Here is a 22,663-nt window from a genome sequence, read left to right as displayed (position 1 = left end):
GAATGTGACAAGAACATGTCTCTCCAGATATTGGCCCCTGACGTTGGTGACCAGGCAGGGGATGGTCACATGGATATCAATCAGTGTCTCACCTTCCCCTTCCCATACCCTTCTTTTGCACACCACACGCCCCTGGTGGGGTCACCGCTCATCGCAGGTGGAAGCAATCTCACGCTGCTGGAAGAGGACGTAGACGTGAGGGCAGGGTCAGATGTGGAGTGCAAAGCCCCTCCGCTAGGTTTCTCCGTCCACGCCCTTTCACTGTTACAGATGACGGTAATATTCAAGAACAAGCTGGCATCAGGCAGCACGCCAGTGTCCCTCTGAGCTGTGCTTTGCCAGGGCTCCATGTATACCGGTTTAGCCCCATCTTCCCAAACTGGGTGAACGCTGCAACTGTGCATCCCCTACGAGGTGACGACAGTTGCAGGTCACAGCAGTCACACACCGTGCGCGGAGCGGCTCTAGGCATCAGGCTCGGAGTACACCCATCACACACATCGTCTCCTGTCATCTCCATCGAGGACTCTGCACCGAGTGCTATGATGATCCCCATCTTACAGGCGAGCAAACTGACAAGTAGAGAGGCTCAGAGAGTGGTCTCTGGCTTATTAGTGCCGGAGCTGGGATCTGAACCCAGTACCTGCAAAAGTTCATGAAATTGGGACCCTGTCTCCTGGCCTTCGAGACCCCATTCCCTGTAGTCTCAGACGGTCTTTTGATGTAGAACCAGCTTGACTTTTATGATTGAAAGACTCCTTTGCCGGATAAAACTTCTATCGTTTTGTAGGTCTAATTTTCCAAGAGATGGGGATTTGAATGAGTATCTGCAAGGAAGAGAGCGTTCCAATGTGTGGGAGTTTAGGCGGAAGGGACAAGGCGTGGCCATGAATATGTGGGTGCTTCCAGCCTAGAATGGGCTTGTTGCAAAAGGTCAAAGGTCACTTGTTCCAGCTGACCAAGGTACTGGGAATGCCCCATTTCCTGGGAAATGAATGGACAATTCAGGGGCCTAGTCAGTCACTGCTACTTCTTAGCTTTTAAGCCATAAATCTAAAATAAATAAATAAATAAATAAATAAATAAATAAATAAACAAGGGAAGCTCTTTAAGAGTCCCTCAGCAATCTAGTCTGATTGATTTTTATTCAGGGAAGATGCCAAAAAGTCCCCAATTCACTGCAATTTGTTTTTTTGTAAGAAAGCGAAAAGAGGGAAAACTCAAATGTTTTTGCTGTCCTTCATTTGAACGTTTCTAATCCAAAGTAAACAGGGGACCTCTGTCCTTTGTGTCGGACGGTGGCAGACACAGGGCCCTTGTTCGGGGAGCGCGGTATGGACCCATCACAGACCCAGCACACACTGAGGCCCTGTGTCCCGAGGGAGAGAGGGGGCCCGATTCCTGCTGCTGCTGGTGCAGCAGTGCAAACAGTTGGCGTTCAAACTTCATCTCTCCCGACCCCGTGATCGTCTCTACCGTGACAAGAAAAAAGAAACCCTCTCGTGGCTCTTTCTCAGCCACCCCGAATCCCACCAAACTGCCTCACTGCCTTCCTCTCTGAAAGAAATCAGTTTGTTCATTGTGGACTGTTTAAATCGGTGCAGAGAACAGACAAAGAATCACTCCATTTAACCACCCAGCCATAAGGGTTAGACGTGTTGTTATCTCTATAGCCTCTGTTTCTCTACGCACATATATTAACATACTTAAGGGGAAGGGACGACATTTGGATCATATGGACATCTGTTAGGCTGGTATTGTAAAGAATCCCCCAAAATATGTCAATTGGATTCAAGAATTAAGTATAAAGGGGCGCCTGGGTGGCACAGCGGTTAAGCATCTGCCTTCGGCTCAGGGCGTGATCCTGGCGTTACGGGATCGAGCCCCACATCAGGCTCCTCCGCTATGAGCCTGCTTCTTCCTCTCCCACTCCCCCTGCTTGTGTTCCCTCTCTCGCTGGCTGTCTCTCTCTCTGTCGAATAAATAAATAAAATCTTAAAAAAAAAAAGAATTAAGTATACAAGGTGGTGGAATAAATGTAGATGAATTTTTATTTCAGCTGTTCTTAACCCGGGGTCCATGCACAAGCGTCACAGAGAGCCCGTAAATGCATGTAATAATATGCACAATTTGGTATATGAATGTAGCTAGATGTAGGTATGAATATAGTTATAGACAGAGCTGTCTGGGGAGCGTGGGAAAGACCCTTTGTCGTTTTCATCAGATTCTCCAGTGTATATGTGTGACCCCAAAACCAACAATTTATATTAACTTGGCTTGGGGAAAAATACCTAATATAGGAAGGGGCCTACCACACAACGAGGAGTTTAATTTGTTAAACTTTTCTGTAGGGCAGTTTGGGTACCCTCGTGTGTGTGGTTTAAAATACATGTAAGAACATATTATGAAGCTAAAATAATGCACGACAGTATAAACTGGGGGACAGAGAGAGACAAGTCAGTAATACAGAATATAAGCCTGGGGCGGGCGGGACCAAGAGCGTAACAGATCTGTGGGATGGTGAAGGAATGAGTGCAACCAGTGCAGAAAGAATGGGGAAGTTAATGAGAACCCAAACCCTTGAAGTTCTTCACCACCAGATCAAACCGAATGGAGAATGTTAATCAGTATCCTTGTTTGCTTCCTGCCTGCTAATAGGAATGCTTCTAATGTTTCAAATGAAGGATTTTATCAGTGCCCATTTGACACAGGTATTCCTTATGCTAATGAAGCAGCCCGTTTCTAGTTAACTAAGAACTTTTCCCACAACTACAATTGTATTTTATCTTTGATTTTAAAATGTGGAAAAATGTGTAATGATATGTGGGATGTATGTTAACTAGACTTATTGTGGTGATCATTTTGCATTATATACAAATATTGCAGCATTACAGCCAAAATTAATATGGTCTATGTCCATCATGTATCAGTTTAAAATGTAATTATTCACACTGATAAAATAATACCTGAATTACCAGAACAAATGCTACTTGGTCATAGCAAATTGTTTTTAAGTAGGCACCAAGCCCAGCCTGGAGCCCAACACAGGGCTTGAACTCACAACCCTGAGATCAAGACCTGAGCTGAAATCAAAGAATTGGATGCTTAGACGCTCTGGTCATAGCAAATTGTTTTAAATAATGTTTTGGATTTGACTTGCTAGCATTTTATTTACCTTTTTTCATCTGTGCTCTTAAGTCAGATTGGCCTTTAGTTTGTCCCCCCACCCCTTGTTTATTTTTACTACTTTTGTTAGTCTGAGCTATCAGGGTTACTTTAGTTTGAAAGACTGATTTTGGGGGGCGGGGTGCCTGGGTGGTACAGTCGGTTAAGCACCTGACTCTTGGTTTCAGTTCAGGTCCTGATATCAAGGTCTTTAAATCAAGTCCCACATCGGGCTCTGTGCTCAGCACCGAGTCAGGTTAAGACTGTCTCTCCCTCTCCCTCGGCCCTTGCCCCCCCTTTCTCTCTAAAATAAATAAATAAATCTTTTTAGAAAGAAAGAAAGAAAGAAAGAAAAGAAAAGAAAGGAAAGAAAGAAAGAAAGAAAGAAAGAAAGAAAGAAAGAAAGAAAGAAAGAAAAAGAAAGAAAGAGGCACCTGGGTGGCTCAGTTGTTAAGTGTCTGTCTTTGGCTCAGGTCATGATCCCAGGTCCTGGGATTGAGCCCCGAGACAGGTTCCCTGCTCAATGAGGAGCCTGCTTCTCTCTTTCCCTCTGCTGCTCCCCCTGCTTGCACTCTCTTGCTCTCTCTCTCTCTCAAACACATAAATAAAATATTGAGAGAAAGAAAGAAAAAGAAAGAAAGAAAGAAAGAAAGAAAGAAAGAAAGAAAGAAAGAAAGAAAGAAAAAGAAAGAAAGAAAAAAGAAAGAGGGAGGGAGGAAGGAAGGGAGAGAGAGAAAAAGGAAGGAAGGAAGGAAGGAAGAAAAGAAAGAAAGAAAGAAAGAAAGAAAGAAAGAAAGAAAGAAAAAGTTACTATATTTCTTTTAGCCCTCGAGGAAGTTAATGTCCTTGCTGTTTAAAATGGTCCAGAACATAAAAGAGGATGGAAAGCGTCCCAATCCAGCTAAGAGAAATACAGTTTATAACTGTGAACAGGCACCTTTCATGAAGTAATTATTTAACAACTTTTCCCTTTCTTTCCTGATTATTAGTCTTTTCAAGTTTCTACTTCTTAAGTCAATTTGGCACTTATATCTTCCTAGTAAAGTGAATCATTTTAATGAGATTTTTCAAATTCATTGAGTTATACTCTATTCTTATAATCAAGAAACCTTTTCTGCATATGTTCTATCCCACTTCTCATTCTCAACACTGTACGTTTTTTCCTCTTCGCTCTTCATGACTAGTCTTGCCATGCTTTTACTGTTTTCCCTCAAAAATGCTCTTGCATTCTCTGATTTTTGGTTTTCCTAATTAATTTGTGCTTTAATTGTGACCCTGTATTTCTGTCTTCCTTAGACTTTTCTTTTTTTAATTTCTATTTTAAATTGTTACTTCATTTAGTTTATTATTTCTTAATAATAAAAGAAAATTTGTGGCTGCAAATTTTTCTTTGCATAGCTTTGGCTGAATCCCACACGTTTTGATTTTGTTTCATCACTTACTTTGTAACATAATTTTAATTTTCTCTTGGATCCAAGAGTAATTTAGGAAAAAAATTTCATTTCCAAGTGATCGTATGTGAATTGTCCTTTTGTTATTAAGTTCTACTTTAATTGTATTACAGTTAATGACTGTAGCCTAAACAGTTTTCTCTTCTTGGAATTTACTAAGGTTTCATTTGGGGGTCAGCATACAATCGATTCTTAAATATCTTTTGAGAATATTTAACAGGAATGTATTTATATTTGCAGAATAGAAAATCTTGATCTGTAGATATTAAATTCATTGTATTGGATAAATTATTCAATTCATCATGACCTCACCTCATTTTTACCCTTTTGAGGTGCCTGGGACAGAAAGAAATGTTCAGGTTTCATAAAGCATATCCATTATCTCTGGCTGCATAACAGACCACCCCAAAATTTATGGTTGAAAACAAAGACATTTTATTAGTTTTCCTGATTCTGTGAGTTGGCTGGTTTCCCTCTTACAGCTGAATTCAACTGGTGGGCCAGATGGGGGTGGGTTAAGGAACAGTAGCTTGTTTCTGCTCCATGTGCCTTCCCATCCTCTAGCGGACGAGCTTGCGCTCCTACCCATGGTGGCAGAAACATTCCAGGAGAGCAAGCTGTAATGCACAAGAGTGTTTCTAAATCTCTACTTGTACCATCCTGTTTACTAAAGTCCCACTGAACTAAGCAAGACACATGGCCAAACCCAGATTCAGTCTGGGAGGGGACTATCCAAGACTGTGAGTAACGGGAAATATGCTTCAGTGGGGGGCCATTTATGTGACAGTCTGCCACACAAATGGATTAGAATTTGTCCTTGTAGTTCTCCTCATATTTCTAATCGTTTTGACCAAAATAATCCTGTTTAGAGATTAATTCCTTTTTTTTTTTGCTACAATTTTCATTTTCTCGTTATGATATTACTTCATCGGACTTCTTTTGATTTGCATTTATAGGGCAATTGTTTTTGCTTTTTTAATCAACGTTGAGTACGTTTCTTAAAAGCCTCTAGTTGGATTTTGTCTTTTAAAAGGTGAGTTAAAACTCTTAATGTTTAATGGGAACACAGACACATGTATGCTTACTTCTACCATCTGATCATATATATGACTTCTGGCTTCCACATTTCTTGCTAACTCAGCCTTTCTCCTCTCTCTACCTCTTCTCCCTTTTCTCCTCTAGAAATTTGGATGCCACACATTCTATTTTTATTCTATTACTAGTTACCTTTTCTAAATGAATTTATGTATCTATCCAAGAGGAAGTTTACAGTAGCTCTTCAATGAAAAAGGACAAGATAAGCACATTTTTATTTCCCCTTCTCCTATACCACCCTGTCCTCCCATTTCTATAATAACCTGCGCCTTTAGATTTAGATGATTATTTTGACTTAATCCCAACTCCTAACCAATGCATATATGTTTTCTTTCAAGAATTATCTTTGAGGGGAGCCTGAGGGGCATGGTTGGTTGAGCCCCCGACTCTTGATTTTGGCTCAGGTCATGATCTCAGGGTCGTGAAATTGAGCCCCGCGTTGGGCTCAGCACGGAGTCTGCATGAGACTCTCTCTGCCCCCTCTCCAATAAAGAAATAAAAATTTTTTAAAGAAAAGAATGATCTTCAATAGATTTATTAAATTTCCAACCATACCTTCAACTTCACATATCTGACTCCATAACTGTGGCTCAGACATTAAGGGCATTTAATTATATGGTCCAGAAAGGAGGGAGGTGGGAGGCAGGTCCAGCTTGATTCAGCAGCTCTTCCATGTCAAGGTGCTATGTGGGCATCTCTCAGATTCTCTTGGCCTTCTCCTTGTGGTCACAAGATGGATGTCATAGTCCAGATACTTCATCCCTAAACAACCATCTTCAAGGCAGGAAGAGAGGTCAGGCCACCTCACTGTCTGTCTTTATCAGGAAGCAATTCCTCCCCAAGAAGCCTGACAGGAAACTTTCCCTGACATTTCTTTTTTTGGGGGGGTTGGGGCAGAGCAAGAGGGAGAGAGCATCTTAAGCAGGCTTCACGCCTACCACAGAGCCTGACGTGGGGCTCGATCTCACGACCCTGAGATCATAATCTGAGCTGAAATCAAGAGTCAGGCACTTAACCCACTGAGCCACCCAGGCGCCCCGTCTCTGACATTTCATTGGTCAGAGCTTAGTCACAGACCCAGCCGTAGGCCAGACATCGACAATGGGCAATGAATTGTCTTGCTTCATCCTCTGCGTCAGGGCATGCTGTCAATCACACAAAATTGGGATTCTGTTAGTAGGAAGGGAAGGAAAATGCGCATCCTCCTGGTATCCAACCGTGCGTGCCACAGTGTATTAAACATCAGGCATTAGGCTCGCTAAGTTCTGCTTTCATCATTCTCTGCCGTTTCTTTTATACTATTTCTCTTGCATTATTGAGTTTATTTGCTTTGCTGGAACACTTTCTGTGGGGTCATTTTTTTTATTTTCTCAGTTGGGTGGTGTCTGAATGGTTTATGTTTTTAGAGCTGCTTGTCTAAGATATCTTGGTAAGAAACAGAAATTTGTGTCACAATCATTTCCCCCTCAAAATCCCATGCATATTGCTTTGTTGTCTTTGGCATCGACATAGCAAATACAAAGATGATTTTTTTTTTCCCTGAGGTAAGCTGAATTCTTCTCAGTGGCTTCGTAAAGCAGAGAACACTTTACTTGTCCATTGTTGAATCCCTAGTGCCTAACTCAGTGCCTCAAACATAACAGGCTTGTCATGGAATGAACGGATGAAAGAAGACAACTAAGAGCCAGTTGTCTGTGGAGACTTTCAAAAGAGCAGTTGCCTTCATATTAAAGAGTTTCTTTCCCCTGCATGTAACCACATCAAGCTAGCTGGGAGTCTTTGGCTGTCCTCACCACTGCCCCTGTAGCAATGTTCTTTTATGTCAGGCATCAAATGTGAGCCCCCCAGTGGGCCCCTGCCCTGCATGCAGCCCCGTACCTGGGCACTTCCTGGACGCTTCAAGAGGAAGGAGATTGCCCCTCCCGACTTTCCTGGGATTAATTTTGCCCACAGCCCTTGTTACATCCAACTTTGGGAGCATTACTGGGTTCTGGTGGGGGTCCCTCCCTGGAGAGGCAGTTCTCATCTGTGAGGGGAATTGAAGGTTGTCAAACCCTTCTCTCAAACTGGTTTCATCTGCATTAAGTCTCACAGAAATTCCTTGAAATGTCTGGTATGTGGGTGTAATCCTTGTTCAGTTTTGAACAATGACAGATTTTCCCCTATCATTATTTTCCTTTGGCTGTTTCAATGGGAGTTGGGAAGAAAGGCAGGATGAGAAGTTCAGTGTGAGGGTTTAAATGTCACCGAATGGAAGTCTGTCCTTGCACCTTTCGTAGGCTCTTTAGACAAAGTCCGCTCCACCTTACAGACCTAGGAGAGGTATAGCCCCTCCTGTCATCACGAACCCCTCCCATCCAGGGTACGAGAACGGTTCTCCTCTACCAGCTCTCTGCTCGCTTGCTGCGCGCCCTATGAAAAAGATTTTTAATATCTTGCTTTGTCTTTCTCGGTCCCAAATCTTATCTCTTATAATTTCTTGTGTCCTTTCCTCTGAGCTTGGGGAGAATTTCTTGAGTTTGTCAGGCAGATTGAGCCATCATTGAAAAACAAATCACTGAGTCTCCGTTGTAACTCCTTCCCTTTAATTCCTCCTTCCTCTGTTCCTTCTGCTTTCTTTTTCCCATCTCCCTGTTGCCTCTCTGGATCATCACTACAGTATTTCCTCCAACCTTGTTCGTTTTACTTGCCTAAGGATTTCTAGGCTTTCCGTTTTGGACTTTCCCCTCCACACTCCTAAGAACTCTGGGAGCAATCTTCTCAGAAAGGTGTGGCTGCTGGGGGGACAGCAACAAAGACAGGATTGAAGACACAGCCCTTCTGCCTCCAAACGTGCTTGATGGTTTGACGTCAGCTGGGCTGAATCCTCTAGGTATCTCTACTGCAGCCTGGTCATCTAGGCAGTTCACGAGCTGCATGAGAAAATGATGTCTTTAGTCCTAACAGCCAGCTGGTAACTCTGAGTCTTAGACACTGACCAGCGCCGTGATGTCTTGGAACTGCCTGGAACCCCATGGACCCATCAACCTCCAGACTTCACTACTGGGCATTAGGGCCATGCTGGGATATTCCTTGGGGAGGGAGGAGTCAAGCTTAATACACAACTTCAGTGTGCATTCCAAAGGTAGACTAGAGAGCTGGGGGCGGGGGGGGGGGGGGGGCGGCGGTGGAAGACATTAAGCAGAAGGTCAAACCAGTCTTCGGACAACATTGGCCGTGAGAATCACCCAGGTGGCCTAGGGACGAAGCAAATGCATCTCACGGCTTCATATGCCGCCCACTTTGTTGATGAAAACTGTAAAAATGGATTCAGCACAGGTTTCCTATTTTTCTTTTGACTAGAGCTAAGGAATAGACTAATACCTGCGGTAGCAGAGGGGGCTAATACTCGGACAATACCTTACATTGGATTAGATTTCTGTTCCTAAATCCCTTGACACAGTAAGGTCTCCTCACTCTGTCTAAACACAGTTCCCCAGAGTTCTTTATAAAACCTTTCTCTCTCTCTCTCACATACACACACACAAATGACATCCGACCGTTGCCATCCTATTGGGCCAGGCACCCTTTCCTGGTGCCTGTTCAGTATTATCCTTACTAAAAATGTGGAAACTGAGGCAGCTGGGGAGAGAAGCCAACACATCAGCCTAGAAACCAGCTCATTTTGCTTTCCAGGCATCCTCTGAGCACCCCGTCTGCTGCTGCCACCGAGGAAGTTCCCACAGCCACCTGAAGCCAACTCTGGTCATTGCCCTGGAAGCTTGTCTGCAGGGATTGCCATCCCGTCAGTGCTGGGGCCCACAGCCGTGCCTCCTCCCTAAGAATGTCCGCGCCATTTACTCACTAATATCTTGGGTGATTGCCAAGCTCAACAGTAAGCTCAGCTGGCTTGAATCATTCAGGGAAGACTCTGGTGCTTGTGGGCCCACAATCACTTCCCAGATGAATCAGGAAAGAGGGGGAGGCTGATTACAGTGAAGAAGGGGACTCTATAAACATATGCTCTATAATAAGTATGTAGAGGAAAGGAAAGGAAAAACTGACAGTGGGATTCTACCAGCCTCTGAGTAGAGCATAACCTAGTTCTCTTGTTTGCACAGGGAGGAGAGGCTGTCATTGGCGTAGGACAGAAGGGACTGTCCTTGAGCTCAAGGCCAGCTGAAGCGAGTGTGTGCAAAGGCAGCCCAGGCGTATTCCTAGTGGGAAGGCCACACATTCATCAGGCACCACAGGCGCACAGAAACAGGACCTTCGGTGGCCTGGCGAGACAGCTGCCATGCCTATAGGCGAAGAATGCTAGAACTTCACTCAGCTCAGAGAGCAACGGTATTCCATACTGCTAAAATACAAAAACATCACGCCATCCTTTAGGAAAAATGATTTCTTGACTTTAAATTGCATCCTGTAATTCCCCCCCTCATTGCTCTTACACCACAGGCTGAGAAACTAAATTCATAGCTCCTGAGGAACCTGTGAAACTATCCCCATAGGAAGGCACACTCACACATACACACACGTGGCAGGCATGAGCAAAGAAAGCGATAGGGAAATAATTAAATAAGGATAACGCGAGGAAATTGAGAGAGGGGCAAGGTATGTCCACTGAGAGAGATTTTCTTTCAACAGTAGCTCTAAGTTTTGATAACAGATACTGTGCTAAGCATACAGATAGATTCTTGTGTCTAGTCCTCACATCGAACCAGTGAGTTCAGTGTTATCCTTACTAAAAATGTGGAAACTGAGGCAGCTGGGCAGAGAAGCCAACACATCAGCCTAGAAACCAGCTCATTTTGCTTTCAGAATTGGGCTCTGCCACTTGTAGGCTTTGCGACTCTGGGTATTCACTAAGTTCTCTAGATCTCAATTATTTTCAAATAAAAGGAAGACGGAATCTATCTCACAAGGTTGTTGTGAGGATTGAATGAGACATGGAAGATACCCAAGGCAGAGTGTTCGCATTTTAGGGTATTAGGTTTCCTCTCAGCTCTATGAATAAATGTTCAAAAATTATCTCAATTCAGTTTACTTAAAAAAATGTTGTACACGTTTTGTAAGAAAATGCTGATTATCTGTTTGACACGAATGAGTTTTATGAGGTTTATAAAACCATAGACGTGGACGGGCTCTTGAACATGTTGGCGGAGAATTAAGGATTTCAAAGCATTCGATGCACTTTGATTGGAGTACTCTTTAGTTTACAAGATATCAAATTATCTCTTGGTTAAAAAGATGTTACAGTCCTAAAGGGGACAAGCTCATTGGTTTAATTCTGCTGCTACTTCCCCCCACCCACGACTTTGTGTGTGGGCAGTGGGCAGAGAAGGGGAGACTGCTGAAGCTGACTCTTGCCCGCCTGGGCAGCTAGCTCTCAGCCATGGTGAACTTGCCGTGTGCCTCGTCGCGGGGAACAAGGTGACGGGTCCATTCTCCAGTCCTAGCTGGGGGTCCTGGAGAACAGGAGAAGGGCATTGAAAACTGATTTCTTCCCTCCTGTAACCAAGGCAGGCTAGTCTAGGAAGGAGACAGAAGAGCCACCAGAACCGGTCAACACCAGCCTGAAGGAGGTGGGCCCTGAAGGGAGTCAGGGACCACTTACTAAAGAGAGTGTGTATGTTTACCCTGTGCAGGCATGGTGCGGACACAGGAAAGGATGTACTCCAGGACTTACCACACAACCCTCACTGCAGATTATTAAGGGTTGAAAGAACAGCAAAGTATCCTCTGACAAATGTATTGAAAGGAATGGTTTCTCAGAGTAAATTTAGGCTGTTTACAAAATCCCTTTCTACACTGGTGTTTCCTGCCGAATGCTGAGGCCAAAGGCCTGATGCCTCCTTTTCCAAACGAGGCCCCTCAGCTCATATGAAAAAACTTAACAAAAGTCAACCCTGAGGGTCTGAGTTTTAGGCCAAGAAAGCAGCAAGAGATTCCCCACCCCCCCTCCTGACCATCCACCCATCCACCCAAGGAGTGTGGGTCTCCCCTAAGCAGCAGCCAGGCTGGAGGGTCAAGAGAAGAGATCTAGTCCCTCACCTTGGGGCATCTGGAGAATAAGATGGGTCACTGCTTCTTGGGGGCATACTGTCCCCGATGGACCATCCTCAGGGAACTTGGGGATGGTCCCCAAGAAACCTATGGGTCTTCCATTCTCTACCCAGAATGCCTTCCCTCTGTCCCCTCCACTTGCCCAAATTCCAGCACCAGGGGCCAGGTCCAAGCCATAAATCCTGACAGAGCCACCTAGGTGGCTCCCGCCCATACATCCCTCTCTTTGGTCCCCTTGCTGCATGCTACCCTGTTCTTGGCCTCAGCTGCCTGTGGCAGGGTGGGGTGGGGTGGACTGGGGTGGTACTAATGGGGGATACCCAGGTACCCTGAGAGGTCTTCATTATTAATCCCAGGCCAGATACATGAAAGCCCGCTGATCTTAACAATGTGCCCTGGAGGCCGGCATCCCTAGAATCGAGAATTCTCTACCGGGATGGGGGTGCGGGTGGGAAACCTGGTTTAACAAATTCTCTTGATTCTGGGGAGCCCTCTCCATGGGCCAAGTGTTGGCAGGCGGCGGGCAAAGCTCGCCGGTCCCGTTCCGGCCCGCGTCCCCAGTCCCTGCCGGGAGAGCCCCCCGCAGCGGCCGTCCGCGCAGGTGCCGGACGCCCGCGCGGCTCCGCTCCCCCGCGCAGAGCCTGGAAGCGACCACCGCGCCCGGACGCCGGAGCTCCGCGGCGGCCGCACCGCGCCGCTGGTCTGAGGGTGGTGTCTGAAGTCGGGCGCTTCCTGCCTTCCCGTCCGCCTGGGTGCCGGGCTCGCGCGGCGGGGCTCCGAGATTCCCCGCTCGCCCCGCCCCGCCCGGCGCCCGCGCCCTGCACGGTGCGCGCGGCGTCCCCGCCCCCAGCCCCACACCCCCACCGCCTGTGGCCGTAGGGGGGCACCCCCATCTGGGCGGGAGGGTGGTCCGCCGTGGGCCGGTCGCCGAGTGGCGGAGAGGTGACGGTAACCGCCTTCCCATTTCCGCCCGGCCGGCCGCGCAGCAGGGTGAGTGCAGCAGAGAGCGCTCGGTCCTGCCTCCGCCCGCCCGCGCCGGGGGCTGGCCTTGCCTCGCCGGCGCCTTTTTCCCCCGCAGCGCGGCGCCGCTTCGCCACTCGGGCACCGCAGGTAGGGCAGGAGGCTGGAGCGCCTGCTGCCCGCCGCCCGTAAGATGGTCCCCTCGGCTGGACAGCTCGCCTTGTTCGCGCTGGGTACGTACGCTGCCTGCTGCGCGCCCCGAGCCACCTGCCCTCGGCGACACCCCGCTTTCCCCTGGCCCCCCTCCATTTCTCTTTCCCGGGGGCTTTCTGCGCCCGCCTGGGAGAGTCGAGGGAGGCTCATGCTTTTCAGGGGTTGGAGGCTGGGGGGCAAGGGGAGTCACGAGGGCTTACTAGGGATTTGAGGAGCCCATTCCGAAGAGGGGGACCGTCGAGCGCCCGGGCTTTCCCCGGGGAGTGGCCGCCCGTGCGTGAGAACGCCGGCCGGGGAAGGGGAAGCGGTGTGTGAACGGGCTTGAACTTTAATCCGCCGCGGCTGTGTGTTCCTACACTTGCTCACACCTACCTGCATACCTGGCTGTCTCCAACCTAGCCCGTCTACACGGGCGGCGGGAAGCGTAGAAGCGGAGAGCGCGGCCGGCGTCAGACCCTATGGCGGGACCTTGCCTGCGTCCCGGTCGTACCCCCTGCCTAGCAGTGACGGGCAGATGGTCACAATCAGCAGAGGCGCCCTCAATCTTCTAACTTTAGGAGCTCTCGAGCTTTGGGGTATGTTTTGGATTTTTGCGCGGATTAATTGTTCTTTTAATTAATTTCCCTGGGAGAAGTGGTTGAAGTGTCAGCCGAGGGCAGGAGTGAAACCCTAGACGGAGCTTTGCCAGTTTCCTTTGAGTTTGTTCTTGGAAGGGAACGAGGGATGGGGGAAGGGAGGGGAAGTTAAACCCGGCAAACCTCGGTCTTGTCTGTGGAGCCCTTGAGTTTTTCCGCGGTGAAGTTCACAGGTCTGCATGTAAGTGGTAAGGGGTGCGGCGCAGTGCGCTGGCCGGCCGGCTCTCGCCCCTCTCAGCGCCGGGCCTCTGGGGTGCTGAGATCGCCGGTTAACAGCCCAGGTGTCCAGGTTTATTGGTGCAGCTTCCGTGAAATGAATTCCTCAGTCGATATCCCCCGAGTTTAACCCTGTAAAGCAAGTTACTCCTACCTGGAGAATTTGTTGGAGCCTGAGAAGAGCTGTGGAACCCCCCCCCCCAAAATGTCCAGAGCCACAGCCTCACCCAGTTCGTGTTCAGTTTCAGGGGGCTCACGGAGCGCCTGTAATCCTGCCCATGAAATGCTGATTGAGAACGGGGAGAACCGGGCCATTAGTGGAATCCAGTGCTCTGAGCTGTACCCTCACCTGAAACTCACCAACAGGTGGCATGATTCTGGGCGGCTTCCACCCGTCCCCCCGCCCCGCCCTTTTCCCAAAACCCTTTTAGGTTTTTTGTATTGACGGTTGTTCTGATTTTAGGTGTTTTTTTTTTTAAAGCAACAGAACATGACCAGTACCTCAGAAGCCTCCCGTTTGCGGGTGCCCTTATAGTGTGTTTTGCAAATTCTAGCAGTAGTAATCATAATAGCTAATGCTATTTGAGCACTTATTCTGTACCAGGCATTCGAAGTGCTTCACATGGATTCGTTTAATTTTCACCCCACATGACGAAGAAGGTATTATCATCCCCGTTTTACAGAGGAGGGAAGGGAAGTACACAAGGCCCACGGTTAGTACGTACTCGGGTCAGGATTATTAGAGTGTGGGAGGATCGAGGATTTGAAATGTCACCTAACTGTGGTCACTATAGTCCCCTTTCCCAGTTTTGGGACTTTTCTTGAAGGAGAGATTATATGGAATATCCGAGAACTTGTTTAAATTGGGTTTTCTGGAGGACTCCTAGGATCTCAAGGTGGTCTTAGGTTGTTCGGTGAAAATTAGAGGCAAGAAATGCTGGTGTGCAAATTTAAGGGCACCTTTGAAAGTTGCCCTGCCCCCCATACTGCACTTGCCCATGAAGACTGCATGTATTCATCATGTTATTTTTCCTTTTTGCCTAAGGGTTGAACCTGATCTTTGTTTCCTTCCTTGAGAGAAAGATGTGTAAACCTAAAAAAATTGATCAGTATGTAAAAGCTGGCTCATAGAGTTCCAAGATATAAGCAGTTGAAAAAAAAAAAGCGGAGAAAAAGAAGGCAGGGTACCATTTTTTTGTTAAAAAAAAAAAAAGCCATTCGTTCTGATCATTGACTACAACTTCTGCCTCCCACCTCACTTTCTGCTAGATTACTAAATAGCACTCATCAGTGCCACATGCGTCTTTAATTTGCATGTTTCCGCCAGTGCTGCTTTCCTCTCTAATTTTTCTTAAATTAGTTGAAGGCAGTTCCAGGCAAATCAGCAAATCTAGAAAACCAAGATCCCTCCCCTCCTTCCCGACCTTCGCAGGGACAGTCTGAAAAGGAACTGGTTGTTTGGAGTCTCAGCTGATGCTTCTGATTACTTGGAACCTGAGCGTGGATGGATGTTTTGGCGGAGAGCGTGCGGAGACTGTTGCTTAAATGGCAACATTGGAAACGTCATCCAAGTTCCTGTGGTGGCTGCCCTCCATGTCAGATTTCTGTCACTGGCCAAGCACACCTCACAGGGGCTTGGCACCTCCAGTCCCACATCCTCCTCTGTGAGCAGGGACAAGCTGTGTGATCTTGGGCAAGTTACTTAGCTTGTCTGTGCCTTGTTTTTCTCGTCTGTAAAATTGTGCTGTTAATAGAGTTGTTAGATATATTTATTGGACACTGAACAGTGCCTATCTCGTAGTAAGAGGTGAAAAAATCTTAGCGCCGTCACCATCATTGTTTTTGTAACTTTGAACCCCATAGAATTCTCGATGTCCTAGCAGGCTGTGCCCATTCTGTAGCTGGGAGAGTTTGTCTGTCTTGCCTTCTAGCTCTGCACCCTTCTTAAGCCAGGAAATTTCACCTAACCTAAAAACCTACTTAATGATTTTAGTCAGTCTCATTTGGCAGATACCAACTCAAGCAAGTTTGGGATTTTCTTTTTGGATGTCATGAATTCTTTAATCTTTGATACATTTGTATTTCCTCCTTAATGTTCAATGGCCACTTTATTGAAGTCCCCACTGTTTCAGTTTTCTTCGTGGGAATAATAAAACTGCACCCCCCCACAGGTTGTTACGAGAATCAGCTAGATAAGATGGTAAATACAGAAGCTATTTATAAACTATGCAAATAAAGAACTACACACGAAATGAAATTGATTTTATAATCCAGAAATAATCATTGGTATGTTTATGGCAGCTCCCGGAAGTAGGACTGGGTGTAGCCTAAAGAAGGGTCCTAGGACACTAAGTGTCATTAAGGATGGGTAGACATGAAACAGGTGCGTGTCCTTGTGGATTTGGGACCAAGGGACCAGTAGCGGGCATGAATGGAGACCGTCCTCTTCTCCATTACATGGAAATGATGTCTTTCAGAGTAGACAGTGGAGGTTTGCCCAGGACACATGTTTTCCTTATTGAGCAGCCATAATTAGGGAAAGTTCACTTAGAACATGGGCTGTAAAGGTGTATATGGAAGCCTTAGAGGCTGTTTCCCATATTTGCTTTTCCAATATTTGGTTTCCTAGGATAAAGAGATCTTTCTGTAAATATTCAATGTCCCCTGCAAAGGGGACCTTTCTTACAAGAGTAAATGATGCTTCCTGTTACTATGGTAACATAGGAAAACTAGCCGACTTTTCCATTAGACCTATCTCTAAGGGCCTTTTGAAAGTGTGTTTGAACAAAGTCCTACTCTTTGGGCTGCCCACTGAAAGGGATGGGCAATGGGAAGTGGAGCTTGGCTCAGCCGAAACGGGACAAGCCTGACACACTGAATTGGGCATCTTGTGCTTGGTTTCCCCCGTAAGACCTCTGTAGGACCTTCCACAGCAGTGCCCTCAAATCACAGCGCCTGGAGGGCTTGGTGAATCAGGTTGTCCTGCAGGGGGTGGGAGAGTTTGCATGTCTAACAAGCGTCCAGGTGTGGCTTATGCCGCTGGTGGGGAAGGAGAGAGGGACACATGGAGAACCGCCGCTCTTCAGCCAGTTGCTGTTAGGGAAGCTTCTGGCTTAGCCAGTTGCATTTTATCTGACATTTATGAATGCTGCTGTGGGCCATTATTAAAGGTGCTTCTGTAGCCTGTCTTGCTGACCCGAGCTGAGCTAGAACTTTTGCTGAGCTCTCTTAATTGTCCTAAGTGTTCTTAAAGATTTTTTTTTTTTTTAATGTGACAGACAGCCAGTGAGAGAGGGAACACAGCAGGGGAGAGGGAGAGGGAGAGGAAGAAGCAGGCCCCCAGCGGAGGAGCCCGATGTGGGACTCGATCCTGGAACGCCAGGATCACGCCCTGAGCCGAAGGCAGACGCTTAACGACTGCGCTACCCAGGCGCCCCTTGTCCTAAGTGTTCTTGACCTTTGCCACTGGAAAATGTGGCGGTCCTTTGCTTTTAAACTTAAGCTGACCAACACTAAGCATGTCACACTTTCTTTTTTGGGGAGCTGCCAAAAATTGACCGTTGTTTTGTTGCCATTTCCGATATTTTTAATCACCTCAGTTTAAAGTATGAATTTAATAGTGCTAAAGGCTAACATGGTTAAGATTGCATCCACGGGCACCTGGGTGGCTCAGTCAGTTAAGTGTCCGACTCTTGATTTCGGCGGGCTCACGTTGTGATCCTCGGGGTCATGAGATGGAGCCCTGCGTTGGGCTCCGTGCTCAGTGCAGAGTCTGCTCAAGATTCTCTCCCTCGCCCTCTGCCCCTCCTCCCACTCACTCACTCTTGCTCTCTAAATAAATAAATAAATAAAATATTTTTAAAAATTGCATCTAGATAGAGAATTCGAGTACTTTACAGTGGCTTCTGGTTTTGTTATGCTTTTTTCTCTCCTTGTGAAATGTCAAGTATAAAAATCTTTCATAGAATCAGGAAAGCCTAAAATCCAGGCTACCAGAACCATCTCTTAGGAGCTCTTCAAGTAAAAGGCACATTCTCTTTAGATGAGCTCTAAAAATCTGGGTAGACTTAGGGCACCTGGGCAACTCAGTTTGTTAAGCAACAGACTCTTGATTTCGGCTCAGGTCATGATCTCAGGGTCCTGGGATTGAGCCCCACGTGGTGCCCCACATGGAAAGATCAGGCTCCGTGCTCACTGGGGAGTCCGCTTGAGATCTTTTCCCTCTGCCCCTCCCACCCCCCACTCACATGTGCTTGCACTCTCCCTCTCATAAATAAATCTTTTTAAAAAATTTAAAAAATATATCTGGGTAGTCTTTTGAGACATTATGAATTGGTTATAACTTAAAGAGTTGTCACCTGGGCTTAGAAAAAGTTGGAAGTTCGTTGAAATGGAATTTTATGTCTTTGCTAGTGCCTTTTTTGTTTTCTTCTTAAAGTCAGAGGAAACACAATTTCACATGAAGTCTTTCCCCAGTCAAGTGAATTCTTTGCTCAGCATTTTTGCTTTTAATTTTTTGTTGTCCCCTTCCTTACCTTGAAAAGCTCTGTTTTGCTCACCTTAGTGTTTGCATTTCTCAAGTACTTGTAGAGAGATGGTTCAGGACTTCCTCAAGGAGAGATGTACATATAACTGCTTTGTGTAACAAGCTTGTGTAACTCACTGAACACCAGCCTACTAATGCCTTGCCTTTTTTGGTTTTAATCTTTGAACGTGTTAACTTTTCTCGCTGGGAACCTTAGCAGTAGAGTTCTGGTCCCTCCATGTCCTGCCGTGGCTTGATATTGGTTGGTGCTTGTCCTCTCTAGTAGTTTGAGGGTTCTTTGGAGGCAGAGATCCTGGGTCTTCATCTCTGCCCTTGGCCCATCTAGAGAACAGGTGGATCCTTAGAGGAGATCACTAAGCCCTTGATGACCCACTTGGGGTGTCTGGTCCTGGATTCTCCCAAGCGTAGACTCAGTTGGCAAATATTAGGCCCCATAGTTAACATTCATGCTGGAAAATTCTTCATTGTGATCGCCAAGGGTGGTTGCATATAAACTCTAACCACACAGATGCAATTAGTTTTCAGAATAATTGTTATTTTTAAAGAAATAGATTAGGATTTAGTTTTTTTAGTGATTGCAGAAACTTTTTTTTTTCTACTAGACCATTTGGAAAATTCTGGAAGGCATAAGAGAAGTGTTTCAATGGCCTGTTATTCTACCATCTAATGATAACCACGCTTAACATTTCGTTACACAGCCTGTGGATGAGAGTATAGGTAGATATTCTCTGAAAGCATCTGTGAGTTCTGATGACCGCACACTGTTTAACTCATTTGTTTTTGCAACTTAACAACCTTCGTAATAGACATTTTTAGGTTCTTTAACATTCATTCTTAGTGTCATTTACATCCTTCTTAGTGGCCGGCAAGTAATCTCTTGACTATATTTACTATAATTTAACCCATTTTGAAGCCCTTTTGGCCATATAAATTTTTCCCATTTCTCACTTTTACGAAGAACCCACACACTGTTGGGAATATTAGTTGATACAGCTTTTTGGGAAGTCAGTATGGCAGTAGCTATCAATTTTAAGTGGGCATAACTTGGGTCATCATTCCACTTTTTGATGCATATCCTATGTAAATACTTGCCTAAATGTGCAAAGAAAAAATGTAAAGGATGGTGATTGTTGATTTTGTTTATAACAGTAGCAAGTTGCCAGTACCTATTGCTGTAATTATTTGAGGAGATTCCTTAAATAAGTTATTTTTATATAACAGTATATTGATTTACTATGTGTCTACTAAAAAGAATAAAGGTTTCATGAAATCTTAAATTTAGAAAGGCATAGAACCATATGTATGGTACAGTGCCTTGGTTTGAATTGGTTAACTTTTTAAAAACAAGCCTATATTAAATTTACAAAGCCTAAAGTCAAGGAAGATAAATAATACGACAGGCATTTTGGTGCGTGTTTGGCACAGCTTTACGATAAATTCCTACCAATTGGCCTTTTCTCCCACAAGCAGTGTATGAATGCCATTTTCCTCAATCTTCCCTAACACTAGCAGTTAGCTTTAACAGTTGCCAAGTTGGGAGAAAAAGACCTCAGCCCAATCTGCATATTTAACATTTGTTAGGATGATTCGATTTGTTTGTTGTCCATGTCCTCTTATTTCTCTCTTAACCTTTTCAGGTTTTTTTTTTTCTTATTGATTGATTATCCTTTTCTTGGAGCTTTATAACATTTTATATAAAAAGGATATTAATACTTTATTGCAAGTGTTCCCCCCCTTTGTCTTTTACTGTTTTGTTTATGGTGTTTTTGACATGCCACAGATTTTTATTTTTATGTAGCAGAAACTAGAAATATAAATCTTTCCCCTTAAGCTTTCTACCTTTCACTTCTATAGTTAGGAAAACCTTCCCTGGCCTAAGAGAAGGCAAATATTTACTTTTTTTTCCCTCCGATGTCTCCTATATCATGTTGAACTATTGTACCGAGAATTTATTCTTGTGTATGGTGTGAGGTACAACTCACATTTCATAAAAAACAGCCAACCGGTTAATAGTCTCAATTGCTATTTATGGAGTAATTTGTCTATTGTAGTTTGAAATTCCATTTTTATCACACGCTAAATTCTTATAAGTACTTGAATCTGTAGAATTTTATTTTGGTTCTGTTATTTTGTATTTTTGCACGTATTGTGCATTTGTTCATTCATGAATTCTGCAAATACTTATTGAGCACCTATTCTGTGCAGAGACTGCTTCTAGATGCTGGGGAATCGGCCGAGAATAAGACATGGAGCTTGTGTTTTAGTGAATTAGACATTTCCCACTGCTCTCTATTGTAACTGGTGTTGCTAGCATTTAAAGCTTTTTTAAAAATATACATTTATTTTGTAATGGGTCTTGTTAATTCTAATAGGCCTCCAGTTTCTCTTAGGCTTGCAGGTACATGTAATCTTGAATAGTGATAGCTTTGCCTCCTTCCTTTCAATATTTTTATCTTTTATTACTTATAGTGCTGACTAGAACTTCAAGAACATTTTTAAAAAGGCAGTAGATATCCTTGTATTTTTCTTGACTTACGGATAGTGTTTGTAGTATTTAATAGTTAAGTGCAAGGGTGACCTTGTCGTTATATATACGTGAGAATAACTTTATATACACATAAATACGAAAATGTACATATGTGTATATATACGAATAAGCTTTATCACGTTAATAAAATGTACTTCTCTTCATAACTTACTAAAAGATTTGGCATTTTGATTTGTATTTTAAAGCAGGGGAGATAATACAAGTTGTGGGTTTAGGTTTTTTTTTTTTTTTTCCCCCCCGAATGTTTTGAGGGCTTTGATTGACTTGCTTGTGTTAAAGCCATTCTTAAATTCCTGGAATGAACCCCTCGTGGCTCCGTGGTATTATTCTCTGTGCCTGCTGCTAGGTTTGATCCGTTCTGAAGTGTTTGGGGCCTTGTTTTCTTTTTTAGGTTTTGATACCAGCATTATGTCACTTTATACAATACATTTTAAAACCTTCCATCTGTTTAATGCTCTTGAGTAGCTGAACTATCAGGGGAGTAAGTGGCTCTGTGAAGGCTTGACAGAAATTGCTAGTGGTCAGTTTAAGTTCTCCTCTTGAGTCATTTTTGGTAGTCCTTGTCCTCACAATCTATTCAATTCAGATTTCGAAATTTTTAGGCACGGATTTTATAAAGAATCTCCTTTTAACTTAAAGTTTTCTTTTGCATCAGTGGCCCCGGTTAATGTGACTTTACCAAATAGGAAAATAAGTAAGCACCTAGGCCCCCCAAAATAAAATACATTATCAAGTTTGTTTTTCTTGATGATAATTGGAAAAAAACAAAAAACCAAAAAACCTTCTTTTCAATCTTAAACCAAATTCAAGCGAAGACTTCATTTTAATAGTGTCCCCAGGAGCCCAGGGAAATAACTCGTTTATTTGCCCAACTGCGTGTGCCCAGGTTGCCACAGTAATGCCATTTCTGATGGGATGATGCATGGCATTGGAACTTCTAGCAAAGGCTGCTGACCAGCTCCCTGTTGGTTCCTTAAGCTTTACAAAGTTTAAAAACCTCCAGCTACCCTATTGTGTCCGTTAGATGCGACGGGAGTGTTTGTCGCAAGACAACCAGTGCTGGTGTGGGAGATTTTTGCTGTTGTTGGCTCACTTGCTTTGGGGTGATTTTTGTGTTTTTAAGATCAGAACCTCTAGGTGGAAATGTTGGATTCTTACAAAGAGACCGCATCTTCAGCTTGAGTTCTTTAGGGCCTTTGATCTGAGTACGAATGAGGTCAGTAAACCATTCTCCTGGGCCCGTAAAGGACAGATGCGCCTTTACGGCTCTCTCAGCCTCTCTTGCCAGGTCAGAGGCTTTCTCCGGGTAATTACTGTACTTCCAAGGGGTGCGGGAGATTAACCGGCTAAATGGTACACGTCATAAGGTGACACAAAAGCGGCTGAAGCTGATAAATGAGAGGTTTGCAATTACACACTCCGCTCCCCTCCCTCTGCCAGGCCTTGGGAACCAGCAGGGCAAAAACAAACAGAACATGCTTTTTGGTGGAAAGAAAAAGCATAAGACCTATAACTTTTACCGTGGCGGGGGCTAAGAGGAGCTGGCCTATACACTGTGGAGGGGCCTAACCTGCTCACCTTCTAGGTCACCGAGCTCAGTTGGCGGCTCGGGGCTTGAACACGTCTCACCTCAGAACAGTTTCTGGGTTATTGTTTTTTGCATTGGAGGAGCGTATCATCGGGCCGGCTTGCATGCTGTGCACACTCCCTGCCAGCACATTTAAACAATGACAGATGTTCTTTGCACATAGCAGACCTTGGGTGTTACAATTAGTGTTTCAGGGGATGA

The 22,663-nt window shown here is 45.0% G+C and overlaps 1 protein-coding gene across 2 annotated transcripts in view; it reads left to right on the top strand.

Annotated features, from left to right (window-relative positions):
• Nucleotides 1–12,841: 12,841 nt before the first annotated feature.
• Nucleotides 12,842–22,663, top strand: part of TGFA (transforming growth factor alpha) — a 102,802-nt gene continuing 92,980 nt past the window's right edge. For both annotated transcript variants that reach the window (XM_057309315.1, XM_057309314.1), the window contains exon 1: nt 12,842–12,949. In XM_057309315.1, coding sequence (XP_057165298.1) covers nt 12,910–12,949 — 40 coding nt within the window. In that variant the 5' untranslated portion in view covers nt 12,842–12,909. The remainder of the gene's footprint in view (nt 12,950–22,663) is intronic.

This window comes from Ursus arctos, unplaced genomic scaffold, assembly GCF_023065955.2.
Source record: "Ursus arctos isolate Adak ecotype North America unplaced genomic scaffold, UrsArc2.0 scaffold_8, whole genome shotgun sequence".
Taxonomy (NCBI): Eukaryota; Metazoa; Chordata; class Mammalia; order Carnivora; family Ursidae; genus Ursus; species Ursus arctos.
Note: the sequence above shows the minus strand (reverse complement) of the source record. Positions and strands in the feature narration are given on the sequence as shown.